The following is a 23,439-nucleotide window of genomic DNA, read 5'->3' on the forward strand; positions in this document are numbered from 1 at the left end:
ATTTTGTCGCGATACTGAAATGTTGCACTTTCATTTCTATTTTCGAGCAATCAGTCCTTGCGGAACATTGATAAAAACGTTCATACTAAACAGAAAGTTGTGCAAAACCTAAAATGATAGCGTGCTTCCGTCGTGTCCCTTGTTGGTATTATTTCGTACTTATAAGTTAGACAGCACATCCCTCGGGTTATCAAATATTCGTTGAAGATACTCACAACTACCAAACTTGTATCGTGCCGTCCACATCAAATATATTTCCCCGCATCCCATTTGTGTTATTTCTCACGTCTTGGTGATGCAGCCACCGTGCAAATTCAAAGTATCCAAAACTTTGTCCCGACAAGAAATATAATAACATCTTACAAGATCCGCCTTGACCTCGGGCGATATCAATGTAAAACGATTCATATCGAACTTCCTTTCCACCGCTTTATTTATAGAACGCATCGGAGTTAAGACTTGTGCTTAAAATCAATGCGATAGCTCATGTTTATTTTAAGCCTGAAATAAAACGATATCGATTTGTGACTAACACTCGTAGAAGATCTAATTTAACAGATTCCAATTTTAAATGACCTTCAACTACACATCTATTTGCTCTAAAAGCAGTCCTGATGTCTGTCTGTAGTGCTTGGTTAAAATAAACTTGATAGACGACTTCTTTCAGAAGCTAAGATGTAACTCCGACCCGAAAGGCTTAATCGCGGAATTAATGAACACTGGCAACTTGCTCGTTACCCCGTGTCACCTTATCGTAGATCATTATCGTTAGGTATAAAACGTCCTGTGGCGTAGCCGCGACGAACAGAGCTGATAATTGGTGAAAAATGACGAGGGACTTTGTACTCTTAGCGGCTGTCATCTATCCTTATTAAGATCAAAAAATATTAATCCACATGACACTCTTCTTTCCGTCCTTCCTGTATAAGTTTGTCGGCGGGATTTCGTCTCCGATGTAAGATTACTTGTCGATCGACCCGGTTAGCCGATCCTACTAGAAAGGGTTTTTAAGCAAAGTTCATTTGTGAAGTCTGCGGTAGACAAAATGGATTATAGGCTTCTCCTTTCGCCCTACCCGATCGAAGGACACGCGGGAGGGTGAAAATGCTTGCCGTTCCACGGCGTAAAGAAGAAGTCGAACCCAAGAAGCATCGAGAGGGCGGACGCGAAGAGGGAAGTCCGAAGAGATCCCGAGCAGGAAGAGACCTGTCGATACCGTGATGTGACGAGTGACAGACTTTTTTTCCTCGGCTACTCCATTAACATCTCATTATGAACACTTCGGCGGCCTCGTACCGCTCGGGCAAAATATCTTAAGTCGAGTTCGAACTTCCATTAAAATATCTGCCGAGCTCAGCGAGCCTTCGTCGATCGCACGAAGCGACCGGAAGCGTTTAACGCGCTCCGAAAGTGTTGGTAGTATCCGGAAAGTGTTGAAGACAGTTTTTTGCCTCCTGCCCTTGCTCGCTTCTCTTTGTCAAGGAATCGGCGGTGACAAGCCAGCGGTATAAAGGGGGAAATCGGATAAACCACGCGAACGTGACTTTTTTCCCTGGGCTTATCTCTCCGAAGATGCGCAGGTAGGAACGAGGTGCAGGGAAGTGGAAAATTCAAAATGTATTATCTTACTTCTTTCGAGACGGAAATACGGGACATTTGAAGAATATTTTAACGTTCTGCAATAGGTTAGATATTTAATAACTGATATAACATTGCTTTTAAATTAGTACAAAATTATTAATACAAAGATGATATATATGATGAATTACTGTATATATATATATATATATATATATATATATATATATATATATATATATATATGATGAATTAATTCTACGTATTATTACATTATATTGTTAAAATTTGTATACGTATAATATTCATTTTAATACGCGATTATTGATCATATAGTTTGTCCTATTATTGCACCTGTGCCAACATGAATCGCAATTGGTATCGCGACACGATATACCACACCTGCTTATCGATACTGAATACCAATCATACATCCGACACTTGCACATAAGTGTGCGCATTGGAATTCCTTTTCATGCTATTATCATAACTATCGCGGCAATCGAAATGTCGTAGCTTTTAGCTAAACTGTGGGCGCTATTAAATTAGGAGATGCTACAAAGCATGTCCCTTGAATGCTAATGGAGTTAGCTAACTCGGTCGCCCGAATGCTACTTAATCGCTTTCTACAATTTCTATGCGTATTTACGGTAAGCGAGATGCACGATTGCATGGCATCGAATACAGAGTAGCTTAAGGAAAATTTTCCGGAAAAGGAAAGATTTAACCGTCTATGAAGGAAGAGAACTTAAGACTCTGCCGCTATTGTTATTCTTTCGAATAACGATGTATTTTTAACAAAACAAAAAATTATAAAGAAATAATAAATTTTTTTCTGTTGTATTAAAGATAATATTGAAAGTTTGGTGGCGATTTAGAATCTGAGTAAAAAATTATTTTTATAAGAAATAGATACGTTTTTAAAAATTAATTAAGAGCAAATTTTAATTATAAAAATTATTAAATATAAATATTTACCTTATTGAACTGTTTCATATGTTTCATATGTACATAACATTCGTTTTCACTCGGAAAAAATATAAACATCCAATTCCAGTAACTTTTTGCAGAGAGTATACACCTGATACAGCCTTAAAAACAAATCAAGAATATTTGTGCATGATATTGCATTTTCTATTTCTTAAATACAAGTTTAAACGTACATTTATTAAAATTTATTTTTAATCAAATATATTAATGCGTTTTTAAATTAGAGTTTTTCTTCCTACCCATGAAATTCCTCAATTTTCTCTGAGCAATACAATTTGTCAGCAAGAGATACATTTTTGCTTAAATGCTAGTTCGCCACAATCGTGAAGATTATGATCAGCCTGGAACGTCTACGGGATGTCGTATAAGTGCGAACGTAATTCGCTCTTCGTACAAAAGCACCCTAATATATCACACTTCGCGACGCAGCTCTATGCGAGAGGGAGGAAGTACAGAAACGTACACTCTCCGCGGAAAAGTCTGCAAATGAATTCAACGGAATTTCGCCGTCGGAAATTTTATGACCGAAATTAGCATATTTATTTTGCGCAGAACCGGTTGGAGAATCGCGAGACATTGCGAATTCTAGGCAAGGGTCTCTTGTAATATTTTTTAATTGCCTTTATAAGGATTGCGTTTCGTGTTTTGTTTCGTCCTTTGTTAACCATTCTGAGAAGTGCTTCTCGCGAGAAATGAAATCACAATTGTAGATCACGTACGATTGTGCTAAGATTGTATGAAAATGTAAACGAGAGATATAGAAAGTACACAAACAATATTTCATGTGCGAGATTTTTTTTTTTATTTCTCGAGAATTTTTTAAATATATAATATACCAATGATGGCGATGCTGCTTCTTTCATCTCCATGCAATTTTTACCTCAAATTTGCGAATTTTATGACAAATAAACAAAATGATATCTTGAAATTTAAATAAGTACACGAGAGAAATAATAACATTTGTTTGCTAATAATTCAAGTAAGGAAGAATAGAAACATCTGGTATACGTTTCAGATGCATATCAGTGCTGTCTTATGCGCAAACAGGTCATTGGGTTCAGATCGCTCGTTGTGCAAGGGAGTTTCTTAGAGGAAGGAGAAATGGTGTCTCGAGTGCTGGACTATCAATAATAAAACCGAGTTTACTGCCACGGGGAAATGGTGGCGCCGTGCCCCACTACGCCGTCGAATATTGAGAAAGTAGCGAGAAACACCTGCGCAAATTGAATGCGTTAGACCCCTCAGGTCAGGTAATATAACTCGGCTCTTACACCGTATAACTTCGCAGCGTAGCGCTGCAACCGAAAGCACTGTCTGTAACGTGCCCACGTCTGTCGCTTCTTTCTGTCTCTATTTTTTCTCTTTCTGTTTGTACTCGGCAAAATTCCGAGATTATTACCGCATCTTTACCCACGGTCTTCATAAATTTTACATTCATTTTGATACATCCCTTACAGAAATCTAATGCTGGCCAATAGTGAAAGACAGTAATTAATTACTCATTTTAAATATTAAAAGCACTATTGTTCGATACTTTTAATAATTCAAATAAGTAATTAATTACTGTCTTTTAATAATAAATTGCCTAGTATTGAATTGGCCAGTGTTAGATTTCTGTAAGAGATGTTCTTTAAATGTCGCTGCTTTTTTCACGAAATGATTTAAACATTTGCATTATTGAAATTTTATAACAATAAATACTATTCTATTATAAATAATATTAAGCGAAAAATTGACCAAGAAGTGTTCAACATAAATGAACGAAGAAAGTCATATTCGGTCAAAATGAGTTCTAATAATAATTTTTCTGTGTAAATTTTACGATTACCAGTTCAAACAAACTGCGCGCCAGTTATTTAACAACATTGAAATTCATACATAATTTTGCTTAAATTGGAAATTGTAAAATTTAGACAAAAATATTAAAAATTAAGCATCAAGTTTTGCTTTGACCAAATATGGTCTTTTTCGCTCATTTATCTAAACTATAAATCCGAACACGTTTAAGGTGTTACAAAAATTATTAAGGAGTTGATATTTTTTTCAACGATGATAATCGATCATAGCGTCTTATGCATTAATTTAAGTTTCTCTCGACATTTTCTTGTTAAAGATAAACTCCTTATTCTCGTTCAACGACAAGATGGATCTCGTGGATGACTTCTCGTACAATAGCCGAGAGATTCCCGGATTCATTCGTTGCCAGTCGAAGAAGGAGAGGCATGCCCGCGCGACTGCACTCGATCTTCATGCCTGACGTGCAAATGCCGGGGTTAATGCGACGCGCTCCATTAAAGTCGAGTCCCTACACCCCAGAACATTGCTAATTACACATGGCGCGCATAGTCCACGCCCGGCAGTTAGCCTCCCTCTCATCGCCACTGATGTTCTCCCTCCGCTCTTCTCACTTCGAGCGAGAGTTCCGTCCTTATTACGAAACTGTACATGCGATACGACGCGTCCCCTGCAAGTTGCATTCTAATATTAATAAATTTGTGAGCTGCTGGCAAATGCGTGCAGCCACATTCACCGTGCGACACCGCCGACAAAGACGCCATGTAACTTCATTAAGCGATGACGAAGCCGCCTCTAGTGGTCTTAATCCTTTTATGCTCTTCTATCACGGGATCATATTTGAAGATAACAGCGAGATATTATCACGCGAATGCGCGACAAAATATTATTAACAAGATTTCATTAGACTTAGGACATTGAAATAGATAAATCTTACTGTGTACAATACATCAGAAGATTGATATTTTCATGACAACGATACGGCGACTGCTTTTAAGAAACTTGCTTCAGTAACATCCCTCGACCGCATGCCTTTCCATCCCTACCTCATCCGTCCATTCCTTTATCAGCGACGTAACCACAAGCATCTTACGAGCGGTTTTCCTAGGTTGGACCGGGCAAACCAAAGGGTCGTCCTGTCTGGTATCAGGAACCTTGATACCAGAGATCCAGCCTGAGGTGGATAATTGCAAATTCCATTTAGACGACACGTAATAGCCGCGCATCGCCCGTGAGGGCGCATTAGCGATCGGGCTGATTGCACTTTTACTGCTTATAAGTGGATTTTCGTTAAGGAACTCGGTGGTATCTTGCAAAGGAGTTACAATTAAATTAGCTATCGTTAGATACGAGTATTCTTTTATTACATTTTTACAATAATTTTTAAAATTTTCAAATACAAGATACATTAAGTGTTAGATTAGATTACAACATACGACATGAAGGAACATTATATTTTAGAATGTTGTCATATGATAAATAAGTCTTTTGAATTCAATATATGGTATTTACAAAAAATAGTTGCCCACTCTTAATTTTTTATTCTATTTTTCTAATATCTCTGATTAATTCATAACAGAAACATATTTTTTTATAATGTTAAAGGAATATTTGTTCTATTCTATCAAAGTTATTAAATAACAAAAAACTTAACCTATTTAAATTTTTGATCATATAGAAAATAGCAATATTTGAGCTTAGCATAAATATAATATGATAAATGGCCTATATGAATAGAAAAAAAATATAAAAAATAAAATTGTGGAACATAAAATTATTCTAAATCATTATTCTGTTTAAAAATTAGAAAAATGTCCCAAGTATCATCATAATAAGACCTGCATGTTCGAATTATGACTTTTACAATGTTAAAATTCTATCTATGGAAAAATTAAAATTTATGAATTTCTACACTAATCACTAACAAAATTATTAGATACATTGAAAAAAAAGATTTTGTTAATCTAAGTTATTAGTAGAACCTGTAACAAATGATTTGTAGATATAGTGATAACAAATGTCGGTACCGAACGAAAACAAATAGTATATGATTTATTACTTTTGATTTATTACTCAAATTTCTATCATGGAGACTGAAACTAGTCTGCTATTTCAACCAATTATTAGTAATAAAAGCAATTATGCTGAATAGATTTTTATTTGCTAGCTTTTATTTGATACTGATTATTTGCAAAAGATACAAACAACGATTTAGCAAATGTGATTTTTATCGTACATATAAACCGTGTATTATTTGTTAATACTGATGTAATGAGAATTGATTCGCAATAATAACTGTCGATTCGTTTTCCTACCGAATAATTATATTTATTATCGCTTTATGTTCTAATAACAAACTCATTTCTCTCAGTGCATGTCACGTTTCGAAACACAGGCACCAGAGTTCCTTTTTCGCCTATCAATGAGCACGCAATCACGTAAAGTTTCTCTCCTCCTTTCGATAACGTGGCAAGTTTCTCGCACCGTAATGAAAATATAATAAGCCGCAGACTTGACATTATTTTTGCATATCCGAATCTATCGTGGTAGAAACTTGGTAGACGCACTGAAAGCAAGACGAATCGAGTTTCCATAGCTAACGATCGAGCAGACGTCGAACGAAAAGTCGCCGTCGCCGTTTGCGATCTTTGACGTCCTCTCGTCGCGGCGCGGTGCGGCGTGCGCAAACTTAGTTTACCCCGAATGGTTATTTATCCCCACTACCATCGTCTGCTGGGTGTAAGGAGCAACCAGCTATACAAGGAGAACGGTCTTGGGGGCTTGCGGGAGCGAAAAGCGAGCAAGACGGTGGCGGGAGAGAAAGAGCTTTGTTCCCGTGACGTCATGATGGAACGTGTCCCGTAACTTCTGCTCAGGAAATTGGAGAAGTATTGTGATGCAGGACGTAGCCTGTCGGAGCCGGGAAAACCGAGAGGAACCTTCAAACTCTTCTTCGTATCCCGACTGAGAAAATCATACTGAAATATCCCGCAAAATGGACAGACATGCATCGCGATGGACGCTTTGTATGTAGTCTGAATACATGGTTTGTTGCATGTCCTTTCTTCCTTAATAACAGCATAAGCGAAGTTTAATAGTGACTTTTCTTAATTTCGAACATTGTTTTAACTTACGTTTTTGACTCGAAGTGCAATTCTTCCTTTTTAAAAATTAAAATTAATCTGAAAGATCAAATCGATAAAAATGCGAAATTTATGATTAATTTGATTAAAATAACAACTGATAATAATTCAGAAAAATTAAAAGATATAGAAATAAAATCGATCTCCATTAATATACTTTGCAACCAACAACAAGCTTTATAGTTTATACATCGACGAAACAGTTTAAGTATGTGGGACACTTTGGCGTTATACAGCATTAACGATTACGTAAGCGAGTTATCTTAATGAACGATGTTTATAATTTGTTAGAAAATGGATCCAATTAAACGGCAGCTAGCAGTTCTCATATTTTGTACCTCGATATCGAGCCGCGCACGTGCCATCGTCGTATTCCAACGGTGCGACGCATTTGCACCGATTGGCAATCCATTGAAAGTCAAACTAACTCATCTACGACATTTGGATTCTAAGGAGGAGGCGTTGCACTTGGTAATCCGAAACTTCTGACTCTCTCCCACGATCTGCACTCTATCTCGCGTCCTCACTCCTTCTCTTTATACCTCTTTTCCTTGGACGACAGGATTCATCTAAGTTAAGCCCTGCTGATTTGCATTCCTCAGCCAAGGACATTCGAAGTTCGATAAGGCAATAAGTGTGAAAAAGTGATTCCGTGCCCGCCGCTTAAAGATTGCGAGAACTTATCCGATAGGAAATACACATCGCGTAACATGAGCGAAATAAAATCACGTCTCATCCTATCGCGCCGCAGGAAATAAATAAATATCTGGTTACAATATAATGCAAATACGATTATATGATCAATAATTAATCACATAAATTGTTGCACAATTATAAATGTATTAAGTTTGAGGCAAAATATTAATTTTTAGAATTTTTTGTTAGACATTCATTATGAAGACAAAACTAATAAAATTTAAAATTAAAATATCTATTATAATCGATCAAACGATGAGCATATTTCTTCAGATCTGTCAATTAAATAATTTAAGAATAATATTTCAGTAGTTTTTTTTCTAACGAAATAATAGCGTACACTGATAAAAGGAGATTTACATTTTTGTTGGGTTGCTGTGCACGAAAACCAGAATTTCAGAATTACAGAGCGATATTAAGGAATAGTAGTGTAATTAAGTGAACGTGTATCCAAGGCACTCAGGCACTCAACGTTTAAGTACACCCTTCCGTTTATACGTACGTACACTTATATCTCTTCCTCTTCAAAATGAGAGCTGTGCAAGCTTTATTTTGAGTAAAAAGTTTAGAAAGTTTAATTTTAAGAAAAAAAAAACAGTATAAACATTCCGAGGAAATCAAATTTTACATTTTTTAAATATAATATTACTAAACGCGCGTATGTTGTGTTAGGAATATAATCCGAAAGAAATAATTATCTGTCGAAGTAAACAAGGCAGTGTAAACAAAATTGTGTGATTAATAACTTATAATATTGTTACACATCTTACAATACTGTTTCTAACAATATAAACCATAATGCTATAACTGTATACTTATGTTATAACAGTTACTATAAAGTAAATTGAGTGTCTCTCTACTAGAAACTTACTTCATTGTTCGGAGAAAGGACGATGTCGAGATCTTATCTTTTACTGTACCATAAATGGGCGCGATCTTTCATCTTCAAAGAGGCAAGACCAACTGTCCCCTGCGCGACAGTTCACATTGAGATCGTCCAGTTCGTCCATCCGCGAGACGGAACGAGGTGTCGCGTGAGTACTCGATTTCCGCCCCGCGGAAACCGTTTAGCGCGCCGACTCACCCTACTAGTAAATCGGAAAACTGTCACGTTCGAAAATTGACATTTTTCTAGGTAGCGAAGTAGTGTCGAGCAGTCGCCTCGAGGCTATCGCAAGAAAGGTAGAGGGTTTACATCGAGTGTTGTTGCAGATAATAGGGAAGATGGAATTTCGACACTGTATCAAGTACGCTCCCTTTGCGTTCAATGCGTTTTCAATTGTATGCGTTGATGAACGTTGTGTGTATTGCTTATGTAACGACGATTGCTTGAGGGAGAGGAACGCTTAGACAACCATGGGGAAGCACGTAGGCGAGATTCACCGGAGACTTTACACGAGCTCGTCCCACAGGACTAGCTGGTTGACGATGTCGATGGATACGTGTCAGCAGCATGTTAACCGTGCATTACAAATTCTCGCATTCCCGCGGCTACGTAACAATCGTGTGCATTCAACCCCGTATGTAGATGTAGAACGTGAGAAACTTTCACGTAAACACGTAGAGAAAGATCGGTTTATTAGCTTGAATAATCTTGTCAAAGTAATAATGCACATGCAAACGCTTGATGTGGTAAATAAATTTCTTTCAAATTTGTGCAATATTGTAGAGATTATAAGAAAGAAAGAAACTTTGTTCTCGTTTAAGATTAAATTTATTGCAAAAAGAAATGTGGGAACGACTACGATTATCAAGAAAACTTTTATTGCTTACGAAAGCGTATAACTGTATATCACGCAGAAAAATAACAAATGATAATAAATTGCTCGATACTGCGAAATGAAAAACATCGGTTTGCTTTCAGGCCGTAGCAATAAAACATTTCGGGTAATCCTCGTACGAGTAAAATATATAGAAAAATATTGGAACGTAAATAGCGTACGAAAACACTCTGCGATTCCATCATATTGTATGAATCCTATGAAAATCATTTGCTGGTATATTATTTTCCACACCTATCGACTAAGCGAAAATTATTATTTTTTTTTGTCGAATGCTAATCTTTATTTATTATTGCGTAAAAATACTTTTCGCGTGACTGAATTCGAGATTTGCCGTCCGCGGAAAAGTTTTTACGTTGCTTACTTTCAATTTTACAATACAGCTTTTTACCGCAAACCGCTACCCGCTTAAGAAAACTTTCGTTGTCTTTATCGTTCTCCTCCTTTCCTTTCTTTTTTCAACTTTTCTTCTTTCTTCTGCACATGCATTGCAGCTAGAACACCACTGCACTTGACATCTTCTATGCCGAGAGTTTTTGCAACGCTAGGTGAGGAATAAAAGATTTCTGGAGGATAAAATCCGTGAGAGGATCGAAAGTTTCGGGGGTCACTTCTCTCGTACGTCAACCTACGAACTTCGATTTGTTCAAGACTCTGCTCAGCTATTTCTTTGAGATCCTTAACCGTATAACATGGTCATAAATGTCGAAAAAGAGATTACCAGCTCTTGTAATATATACTATTTCGTAATATACATGTCTTCGTTAAATCGATTACGATAGATAATTTGTGTTTATTATTGAATAATAAACACAAATCATAATCTTAAAATTTTTCTTGAATTTTTAGATAAGATCGATTGCACAGTTAACTTTGAACAGTTTACTTATGAAAAATATTTTATATGCATTTGTTTAAAGAAAACTAGATAACGATTAAGCAACAGAATTTGAGAATAAAATTGTAAAGTGTGCATAAACAGTTTTAACATTTCTCTCTTTTTTTCTACTTTTTCTATATTTTTTTGAACATATAAGATAAAAAACAAATTATCTTCGAAATATCAAAATATAAAATATTAAAATATTTTATGTAACTTTCATTTCTTTTACATTTAAAAAACTTTTTGAAAAATTGTCTTTTAACCGGAAGGATAATAAAAGAACATCACGTAGATCTCAGCTAATATTTTCCGAGCTACGTATGTAATTCCGTGATAAAGCGCGTCGTACTAACTACTTGTTGCGGTCGGAATTGTTGCACAACGGCGTTAACTAATCCCCGCTGATATTTTTGCAGCGCGACAGTAAAGTCGCGGCCGAGAAAACTTTACGAGTGGGATGAGTTACGCGACAATTGCGAGACTCAAATGGAAAGAGCGAGAGACAAGGGGAGACTTTGTAAAAGTTTCGACTTGGTTCTTCGTCGCCGATATACTTCTTCAACTTGATGGAATTCGATTTCGGTAGGATGGAGGGCTTTCTCACTGCGTGCTGTTCCCAAGATCGTGCTACTATCGACGGTTAGGCGACAAAAATCTAACTGTACGAGATTAGATCGACGATTTCGAGCAGAACTTCAACTGTCTCAACAATCTGCCAGCATTTATTGGAAAGATTTTTATTTTTATCAGATTTTCATTTATAGCTAAGATGCTTAAATAGTCGCGTGAAGTTTTATTCGTTGTTTCTTTTTAAATCTTCTTTTATCTCTGATTTTATTTTTAATAGTTATATAAATTTTAATCACATTTGTTTTTTATTCTTAGCGATCTTAAAGTTCTTTAGACATTTAAAAAGATATATTAAAAGCCGAGCATTGATTGATCTTGTACGGACAAATACATTTGTAAGTTTTGTGATTTTATGAGTATAAATGAAGAAATGTGTTGAAGTCAAAGATATTTAGCGACATGCTACGCGATACATATAAAATCTATTCACCTTCCTTTCACAAGATTGCTTTGAGCGAAATAAGCTCTATTCTGAAATGCCAATGCATCAAGAACAGTGATATTGGAATATAGTAAACTATTTTCTCTTATTCCATCTATATAAGATGTATGTTTCATCGATCTAAGATCGTATAAAAATATTTCTTATTATTATCATTTCTAGACGATTCATTTCAATAAGTTCGAGTCATTAAAGATTCTACGATATTAATTCTAAGTACATTGATAAAAATAACACCATATATATATATATATATATATATATATATATATATATTTTTTTTTTTAATTAATAATCATAATAATAACTAATTCAACTTTTTCCAAAAATTTAAAACGTAAAATTTTTATATGTAGAGATTTTTAGATTCCAATACTATATTAAAAAGAGAATTTGAACATTACATGAGAACTCGAGGCACCTTATATATATATATATATGACTTGGCGCGTTCCATTGGGACGGTTCTACGAGTTTTCACCGACTTCTGGTACCCACTCTGCGTTCTTTATTCGTTCCTTCCCGGTGTAGATCTTTTTTCTTTTCCCTTCATGCAACGAGCCAACCCTCTTTGGCCACTTCCGTCAATGTAACTGCTCAAAGTTAAAACGATCAACTCTTTTGCAGAATTTGTCTGCATTTTGGCAACAACAACAATGAGAATAGAAAAAATTTTTAATTTATAGATTTATACAAAGTTTTTGACTATCTAGAGAGATAAATTACAGAGAAAGGAAATATATTTAATAATAAATATAAAATAAATACTTATTTTTCATTAATTTTTCTTTATATAAATAATAGACATACATATAAGGCATTTTTTTATTTGAAGAAGAAGAAAATAATTTTGTCTCATACTAAGAAATTTACTAAGAAATAGACTTCGCTTTCCATTCTGAAACTTTCTATTTCGAGTTTAATAGAAGCTATGTTACATATTAGATTTTATATATATTTTTACATTTTCCCAACAAAATGAATATAAAAACATGGAATAAAATAAGGAAGAATAAATTATATTTTATATTTTTAATAAAACCTAAAACTAAATACAATCTCTCTTTAAAAAATATTATAAACTCAACTAGAAATTGTATATATTTTTTTATCACAATTTTTCTATTTTTCGCATCTAGATGTGAAAAATAGAAAAATTCATATCGTATAAAAAGTAATTAATTCATATCATATAAAAAGTATGAAATACTGGAACTGCTTTGTAGAAAAAAAATTTTTAAATATCTTTAAATATGTAAATTAAAGATATTTAAAACGGTTAAAATATATTTTCTAATTTTATTATTTCTCTTATACATATTCGTACTTTAAGTTTGAAGATAAAAAAATCATTTAAAACGTAATTCATTTAGATGTATATTTATATCAACAAATGTAATTGTGCATAAAAATATCTAATATCTTGGAGCTTTCGCATCCGATTTTCATTCGATCACGTATTGGGCATTTTAAAAAAGTTTCCTACAGTTTCTCTCTCACCAACTCGACGATTGGCGTATCTCAGTAATGGCGAAATTGTTTAGCGGAGCGTTTTAATCGAGAATCGCCGAGGAAAACTTTCAGTGCCATAAAAATTTATCCTGAAGACGGCCGGAGCGAGGAAGTAGGTGGAAAAACAGGTTGAGATGGGGGAGGGTAATTGGTCGATGCAATTCTTACATAAGTTTGACTATCGTCCCGTACAAATTCCTGCTCGCGTGCCATGGAATGAAAATTATAATTCGCGAGCTCGGCTACGCTGGATTTACATTCTCCCTTAACCGCGGTAGCAAGAAGATTTTCGCTTAAAATTCCGGGCATGTTTACCAAGCATCGTTTGTTCGCAGTTTGTGAACGATATTATTTTCTACAAATATTAATATCCTGCCTTTCTCTCTTTTGCTCTCCCCCCCCTCTCTCTCTCTTTATATATTTATTTATTATATACGTATTATATTATTATATACATTACAATATATATATATACACACAAAGTTTTATATACAATATTATACATATATAAAACTTTTATATTTTTTTTCGTTTATAATCTTCGAATCGTATTCGAGCTACAAACGATATTCGTAATACTGGAAAATTGAACAGCAATTGACTACTAAATATTTAACTTTTTATTAGGTCGTGTTTCCCTGAGGCAACAAATAACTACGAGTTTATTGTCGAGAGAACAAATATAAGAGATGCTTAATAAATAAAACATAATAGGAAAAAAAATAGGTATAAGTGTAAATATAGATATTTCAACAGTAAACTTTAATATATATATTGTAATTTATTTGTAATCTGAAGGCAGATGTTATAAATAGAATAATTTTCTTAATAATGTATTATAGAAAATTATGGGATAAATTTCCGATAATTTTTTAAAGATTCTTATGGCTTGTATTTAATATATACTAATTATATATATATAATATCGTATTATTATACTACAAATTATTACTTATATTTGTCAGATAATTTCTGCGCTCGCTAACGTTCCGATTTTTCAATTCGAAAACATAGCCCTTCGCAAAGGATCATTCTGTACACGTTCCCTCTTAAGGGAGGGATAGCTGAAGCGGTGGATAGTGAAGTAGTGAAATCGAAGGCACTAACGAGATCCGCGCACGGTCGATGAAGAAAGCAAGTGAGAGATCGAACCGCACAGGAAAGGTTGGAAAGTCGCTAAATGAGAGTAAGCGCGAGAAAGAGTCGCGGAATGAACGAGCGCGAGAATGGGGTGGTTTAAAGGCGAACCACGTAGCTTCGAGGGATGGGTCGTATCAGGGCGCAGAACGGGTGGTGTAACAGGGATGGAGGCGGAGGATTGCAACGGTCAGCAGAATCAGAATGCTTAGAACCCCATATAACGGCCACTCGAGCGAGTTGAAACTGTCCGTACATACAGCGCTGTTCAATGATGGTGGCCGAAGAACCGTATTCACTGTAAAAGCAGACTTAACATCAATGTTACGACAACGGTAACGCAAATTGCAGATAAACATAGAGTTCAGAAGTGTTTTCTATGATTTTCATGTCATGTTTTGCCTCATTTCGAAGAAAGAGAAAATATTGCCTCAAAAACACATTATTTAATTATTTAAAAATTTAAAATTCTTAATGAAAATACAATATTTAAAAATTATTTTAAAATAAAATTCTGGAATAAGATGGAGTTTAATACTAAATTTATTAAAGACGTATAATACGTAAGAGTTTACAACGAATAAACATTTGTTGATGAAATTCATGATAATACACGAGTAAATTGTATTGTATTACAGTGCATATAAATTACGTCGGTCTTAATTATTCAGTACGCGAATTATGCGAATTATACTACAGAATAAGATAGTATCTTTTTTGAACAATACTATACTTTACGGGATACGTTGTGGTGAACGATTACACCGTTATACACATGCACGTAACGTTCTGGTGAAGTTTGTGGAGCTGTCTGCAGGAGTTTGCACGGACTTCTCTTCCACGGGTACTTGTGCTTCAAGATCTGTACGTCATCTTTGTCAGTCCGCATTGGGCGACCGTTTCCACGTTCGATCGAATGTGCTACCGGGTCATGCCAATAATTAGACCGTGTCGCACATAAAGAAACCACTCCTTGCCGCAATCGCCGCTCCTCTGTTGCCTTTTTCTCTTTTCTTTACTTTTTTGAGAATTTATGTCGGTAGAAGCGACAAATTTAAGCCAATACGAAGATTAAGGTCACGCATTGAATATTTGAATAATTTTTACATTCTGTACAATATTCTTCTCTCGAATATAAGGAATATATTTATGTAACGCACTCTTAAGATACGAAGTAAATTTTTTAAGTGCTTCTACTGAAAATTCTCTTGAAATTCATTCCCCTTTCACAGAAATTTCCGACTCACAAAAGTCACAATAATTCCACGCATCCCAGTGAATCAGGACGCGTTTGCAAGAAAGCGAATTAAACATTGTTTCTCTCTCTTTTATGCGCAGCTAAACCATATTCTTACTCTAACAGCGTGTAAGTCGATTCGCGGTTACCGCAAGAAAATTCCACCCTTCGTCGGTTTATTCTAGCGAAATGGAATAACCCCCACAGAGAAAGAGAGAAACTGGGAAGGGAAAGGAGCGCAGTATGCGCGGTATGCTGCTGCTGCTGCAAGAAACACTCGCAAGTATTAAACTGCATAGCTGCCGGCTGCACGTTCGTAAGTGGTCACATTACAGAGACAGTGGGTACCGACGAATGTTACCAGTTACGAACCTGTGTCGGATAGTTTAGGCATCAGCTCCTTCGCATCCCGCCGCCGAAATCCGCGAAGGTCGAAGTAGGAATTACATTCCACCTTCACTTTTCGTAGGAAGGTCGACTGTAACAATTCCAACAAAATTCTCTGAACAACTCCTGACAAAGTCATACTTACAATTAGATTATGATATTACGTATATATCCTGATGAATATTCTCGTCTTTCTTGGCATTGATGTACCTTGGCAATCTTAATATCTGTACTACAAACTTTGAATTCGAAAAAAATTGATTTTAAAAATCACTCGACGAATCTGTCATCAAAATTAGGATTGAGGGTGCTGACAAAATTGTGAGATATCCTGTGGACGAATAGAATTAATCGTTATATTCGTTAAACGGACATCTGATATACAGTGTCGCCTTTATGAATTGAAATATCTTCAGCGATGAGCAGGCGCGGCAGCAGAAATCCGCCGCAAATTTCGTCGGCGTTTACATCCACCGCGGTCATTCCGTTTCCGGGAGGAAACTTCGCGAATCCGGGTAATCCTATTAGCGAGGACACCGAGCGCTTGCCTGGGTTAAACGAGCGAGACGAGCGGGATGGAGCTCGTTCCTGTGACCACTGGTGGAAACCTACTCGCGTATAACACGCGTGGCTAGGCTTTTCCGATCGTGAACGCAGCCAGCATTTCCCTCGGAAACCTCAATGCTCTTCGAGGACTTGCGAAAATTGCCAGTTGCGAATTGAGAAATTAAATAACAATGTCTCACATCATCGTGCATTTTATCAAATTTGAAGTTATCAATATCGAAATTATCACAGACATGATAATTCTTATACCATAAAATTTATTACGCTATGCTTAAAATTTGAAATAAGATGCTTAATATTTGGAAGAAATTGATATTGAATCAATGAATCAATTAAGATTGTATTTTGAGAAATAAAACTAGAAACTCAAAGAGTTAATATCAATAAATAACATTAAATCGCATGTGAGTATACTAATTAACTAATTAAGTAACGAGAAAGTCTTCTGGCTTCAGCTGGATTTTAGTAGTTAAATTATATATATTTCAATGTGTGAATTTATGTACATAATTAGTTCTGTGTACTACGTACCGAAATAATTTTCGGTCTCGAAATGAAATCCTAAACTAAAACTGAGGTAGTAATGTCACAAATTAGATTAAATTGATAGGCATACAAGTAATAATTTTGATGTTGATAAACGTCTTAGAGAGAAGTAAATAATTTATTGCAAAAAATTATTACACTGAAATTAAAAGTGAAAAGATCGTACTACAGTCAAATTTACTCAAAATGCAAAAGATTCTATAGAAAGATTTATTCACACTCTATAAAGTTATAGACGTATTTCACGTTAGGCTCTCTTTTTCCATTCTAATCGTCACACAACGGCGAGTCGCCGCTGCATCGAAAATGGCGACGCTATATCGAGGAATACATCCGGTATTATTCATCGGCACCGGTATCCGCCGTCGCGGTGATCCCTCTGAATATACGTTATCCGCTTTTATCTCCTCGCACGGCCATACCGCATATCCCACCGCACGGTCCATACTTCTGTACGCTCGCGTCCCATGCTCATCCCGCAGCCGTGTCACGCCCGGCACTTTTAGCACGCGTGTCCGACGCGGGGATACGCGTGCAAACGTTACACGCGTCCGCGCGAAGCGGCAAACATGCGCCCCGTGAAACACAAAGTCGAAAAGGGGAAGAACGTGAGGGGGTGGTAAAACATGCAATTTTCACGCTTTAACATTTTCTAAATTACTTTTCGAGAATGACGAGCGTCCTCTTGACGTCCCGACGAGTTCCGACGATCGACAGCGAGGAATATCGTGTAAAAAATGAAAGGAAAAACGGGAGAAAGGTGAATGGTAAAGCATTGATGTAACGTACATAGCTGATGAAAACGAGTTAAAATTCACGAATAACCGGCGGACTTTTATGATTTACCACGTTCGTCATGGTGATCGTTTGCGCGCTTAAATCTCGCGATTAATTGAATCGTACTTCACAGGGAAAAAACGATATTTTCGTTTAATAGTAAACAAATGATGTGTAAGTTCAAATAAATCAATATAAAAATTGAGATAATTATTCTGGAAAAATTAAACTAATTTATAATGGATTACATTTTGTAGGTGAATTTTTACGCATTGATGATTTTGAAATATGATATTTTTGATGTAATATATGTCTCATAAAAGTATATTTAAAAAAATATTTATTAATTGAAATAGAAAATCTTTATGTGAAAATAATCTTCAAGTTAAACTGTATATAAAATTGGACAGTATAGAAGATTATATCTTCGAAATGAATTGCATTTATTCGCGTAACTAATCTATTACTTATTTTCGCAGCTCAAAATTAATTTATATAAACAGACATTATGTAGATTATTTAATTTTTATTATAAAAATATAAATAATTTATTAATTATTATCTTGTTATAATTACAAAGAATTATTAAATATAAAATTAAATCTCTAAATTTAAAAGCTACAGTTCATTTTTAGTTTAGATTAATTTATTATCCTATTTTTAAAATTTTATCGTATATTTAATAGAAATGAAACAGTTGTATACTTTTAATAAGCCAAATAAAAAGTTATAGCAATATTCGCAACGATTTAATTTTATTTTTCTGATTTATTAAAATCATACAATTTTATCCTCCGCGGAATGAAAAAATTTTTTAAAAATAATAGATTAATTTACATAATAATGTTTTTGTATAAAACAAAGATAAATTATATTCCTCAAATAAATAAATAAATTAATTTAGAATTTCAATATGCAATCTCAAAATTAACTAACACAAGGAATGGTATTCGGTTTTTATTTTGTAGCGTTATATTCAGCAATAACAACACAAATTCTGTACTGACACACAGTATTGCTCGTCGCTTTTGTTTTTTTTTTTAAAGATATAGCATATGTAATAGCCATTGTCTAAAAAAAACAAAGTTAATTTTATTATTAAATTAAATGTATTAAATTTATTGCACAATATAATATATTAAATTTATCGCACAATATAGTTCATTCATCAAAATTGATCCGAAAAATAGAATATACAATATATTATACATATATATTTTTCTAATGCATTAAATATTTCGTATCAATGTATTAACAATAAAATATGCGATTTTGGTACGTATATCTGCGCGCACTAGGTATGTACAAAAGACCATATATTATCTTTTTCGTGACAAATCTCTCGAGCATGCAACTATATGCCATTACGTGTGTATTATTTTCAGACTCGATGCGAAATATCATGAGACAATAAACTTATTATATGCCAATGATTAACGAATTTTAACTTGCACAATTGATTAAGTCTCTCTTCTCACCTCTATTCTGTAACTCTTAATTATGGTGTCGTATATTGTGCAACGCACGAATATACCTAGTAAAAAAGCCGCGCAACGACAATATAACAATATCAACATTATTGTTAAGTGTTACAGAATACGGACCTTTATATCCATTCCAGAACATTTTAAATACTTAATGACAACGCGATAAACTTGCGGGTAAATGCATAAACTGCTTCGTGTATATTATACCTTCCAAACATAGTAACGACAAGTGCTGTGAGATACTAAACTTATTCTGTAATGAGTATTTAGTTAATGACTATTTCTCGTGTGATTAAGTTCCTGTATTTATTTCATAATTTCGTATTAAATGTTTCGTGGTATTCGTTATTATGACGTCATCTCGACTAGAATTCGTCAGGTTAACCTTATATGTTATTAGGATCTAATTTGATTGACGTAAGGTAATCCTAAATAAGGTTCTCAGGTTTAAGTATGGTTGACCTTTGTAAGGTTGTATGTTATAAGGATCTGGTTTGGTTGTCCTAAGATAATCCTGAATAAGGTACACCTATATATATATATAAAAAAATCCTTGTCAGGTTTGAGTATGGTTGATTTTTGTAAAGATGTATGTTATAAAGATCTGGTTTGATTGACCTAAGATAATACTTATATATATAAGTATACCTATATATATTATATAAAAAGGTTCTCGTTAAGTTTGAGTATGGTTGACCTCGTTTCTAATACACAACCACATCACGAGATGGACGAGTTCCTCATCAGGACTCGATAAAGTCCGTACCTGATGAGACTATCCTGATGAGGATCCAATTACTGTGCTGCGTTACATGACTGATCAGGTCTCGATGAACTTATCTTTTCAGGACCTACGAAATAAGGTCAACCTGATTAAGACCTGTTAAAATCCTTGAATAAATTTCTAGTAGGGATTGGATCCACGCGCTGTTGTCTCTGCAAGATTAATGCGCTATCATTTGCATATCGAGGCTCGAGAAGACAAGCAGCTGCGCGAACCGCTTCGTGTATCATCGCATTATTCTTCAAGATGCAATTGTTATGGCTAATAATTATCGGCTCGAATCAACTAATTAATTTCCGCGACATTTACGACTCGTAAGCGTAACGATGTCTAATCAATAGACATTACGGTGATAGTTACTAAGTAAATAATATTTAAAGTAAATAATATTTATATTTCGAACAACTTATTCATTTAAAATAGAAAAGGAAGATTATTAAAAGATACGTATTTTCTTTTTCAGGTGATTCATGCGTCTGAACTTCGATCATATATTTTCGGACGAATCGCATCTTAATTAATCACGACAGTTTGACTTTACAGTTGTATTGTATTATAATATCGCGAAAAGTGATTATCATACTTTAATAATTAAAGCGCGCGCGATCGTAATTAACCGTTGTTTTCGCGAGTGAGTGTGCGAGTGCCATGAAGATAGAATGGAAAAACGAGAGAGGAGGAAGCCCGAGGACATATCATGCGACGGTAAAGCAACCAAAGAGTAATTTATCATTTGATTATTATTCGTTATTTGCGAAGTGAAACATTTATTTCCGTAGCATATTCGTATCTACACTATTTTGCATCTCTCATTGCAATACAAGTCTTGGTTAAAAGTATTAAACACTTTATTATTTAATTCAAAAAATTTAGCTAAAAAATAGTGATTTATGATATTTGCTATGAATTATTCTTTGTTTCAACAACCTTCTAAACTTATGTATAACTAATAGGAAATAATGTAGGTAAACGAAATGCAGATAAATAAAAAAAATGTAGGTGTATATTTTAATTCTAATATTTTTGGTCAAGACTGTACAATCAATATAAAGTAACTACCAATATAAAGTATTTATTAGGTGTTGGAATTAATTCGTAGCGTTTTTTAATGAAAGAATGTTATTTATTTCACATGAGCATTAAAAAATACATTAATGAAAGTACTTCCCATCAGTTGTAAAACGCTACGAATTAATTCCAACACCTAATATAATAATATTATCATGGAAATTAGATTATCATATTGATTAAATTTTTTAAACATTATACTTAAAAATATTCTTTTCTGCAAGAACTACTTTAGATATTTATTTAAAGATAAATCGTATAAAAGATTTAATACTTAGATATTTATTTAAAGAAAAAAACGTATAAAAGATTTAATACATGCATAAAATATTTTTAGAAAATTAAATTATTTCGTTGCTATAATTTGAATTCGTACATTGAATTTGTATTTTACAGATCAATCTGGTTATATTAGCTCCACTGCTGTGCATTGGTGAGTGCAAAATTCTTTTTATTTTAATTGGAAGGAATAGATTAACGAAAAAAATTGTATCAAGTATACAATTAATAAAACATATATTTAATTATATATTAAAGGACATTATATGAGAACATTACACATATAAGGCCGATTGTTCCATCTTCGGATAAACTATATAATTTATCTATTGGATAAACAAAAGAGTATAAAAAAGTAAGAGAGTAAGACAGTGAGCTGAAAGTTTACTTAAAGGTGGGAAACCTCTTCCATAATACATCAAAGATATTATGTAACATTTCATAGATCTACTATTTTAAAATAGATGAGTTTAACACAGATTAATGATATATTTAATCCTGGAAATGTGTTTAATTACACACTAATTTATGTGTATTCAAGAATACGTTCACACACGCTCAAGGATTATAGAATTCAGTATTTGATGCAAAACCTGTGACTTATGACATTTTGGTGTTATAATATATGTCAAAGTACAATTATACAATATCAGTTGTTTGAAATTTATAGGATAAAATCGTAAAAATAAATCAAAAAGTGATAGGAAATTTTTATAATTTAAGTAACCTCGATAAATAAGAATAGAATATGTATTTGAAAGAAGAAGAATTGTCTTTGAATCTAGTTATAATATTTTTTATTGAACACCAATACTGAGATTTTCAAGAATTGGAAATTAAATAATTAAAAATAGTAATATTAGTAATTAAAAATATTATAATTTAATTAATCAAATTAAAGTTTAAGATAAATAATAGAAAGTACCCCGAAAGACTAAGAATAAGTAATAATGAAATAAAATAATAATTAGTTAAGTATATTGACATTTCTAGAAGATGAAATTTTAAATTTCTTTCCGCAATGCGCATAAAATGATGAAAAAAATGTGATGTGTACGATATATAATATCACATTTTTTTCATTATAAAATGATATATCGTGTATATCGTATATTTGTAAATATAAAAATAAATTAGTATATAAAATACATGACAAGGAAAGAGATTCGTAATATTTTGTATAGTATTATCTTATTTTCTATTACTTCCTTTTTTCAAATATTTCTTTAATTGAGTTTGTATGCGCGACCTCTGTTTCCAGGATTAAATATTATATAAAGTTGTACATACAAGAGAGAAAAATAATTTTCAGAGACTTTTAATATGCGAATGTTACAAGTCTAAATGAAAGTTGAACGAAGAATATTTCACATATAACATATTCCAACTAACTTATTTAAAAGTGAAATATGCTAATGTATTAGTTATAATACTTATTTTTATATATCTATATACTAATTTTATTTTGATAGTCTATAATATTATTTTATCTTGTATAGTCTAGTCATCTACATATATTTATTGATAATTCGAGTATTGATTTGCACTTTCGTAGTATTAGAAAGTCGTCAATATTATCAAGAATAGCTGATTATTATAGCATAAAGTAATATAAATAGCTGAGATAATAAATGGGAAATTATGTATATGTTACAGACGTAAATGTGCGAGTCTAATTATGCAACAATTAATCACGAGTATATTAAAAAACAAATATCGTA

General features: G+C 33.6%; 2 protein-coding genes across 5 annotated transcripts in view; one reads left to right on the top strand and one right to left on the bottom strand.

The window, feature by feature from the left end:
* The window catches only part of LOC105152413 (uncharacterized), a 260,147-nt gene that overhangs the window by 134,990 nt on the left and 101,718 nt on the right, over positions 1-23,439 (top strand). For 2 of the 4 annotated variants that reach the window (XM_011066693.2, XM_087405971.1), the window contains exons 6-7: positions 20,835-21,092; positions 21,836-21,872. In XM_011066693.2, the coding sequence (XP_011064995.1) occupies positions 21,020-21,092; positions 21,836-21,872 (110 nt within the window). In that variant the 5' untranslated portion in view covers positions 20,835-21,019. The remainder of the gene's footprint in view (positions 1-20,834; positions 21,093-21,835; positions 21,873-23,439) is intronic. The other 2 variants (XM_011066694.2, XM_087405972.1) reach the window with 1 other exon arrangement.
* Positions 1-23,439, bottom strand: part of LOC105152414 (lachesin) — a 141,290-nt gene that overhangs the window by 78,177 nt on the left and 39,674 nt on the right. The gene's annotated exons all lie outside the window — the stretch shown is intronic.

This window comes from Acromyrmex echinatior, chromosome 4, assembly GCF_024713525.1.
Source record: "Acromyrmex echinatior isolate Ae372 chromosome 4, ASM2471352v2, whole genome shotgun sequence".
NCBI classification, from domain to species: Eukaryota; Metazoa; Arthropoda; class Insecta; order Hymenoptera; family Formicidae; genus Acromyrmex; species Acromyrmex echinatior.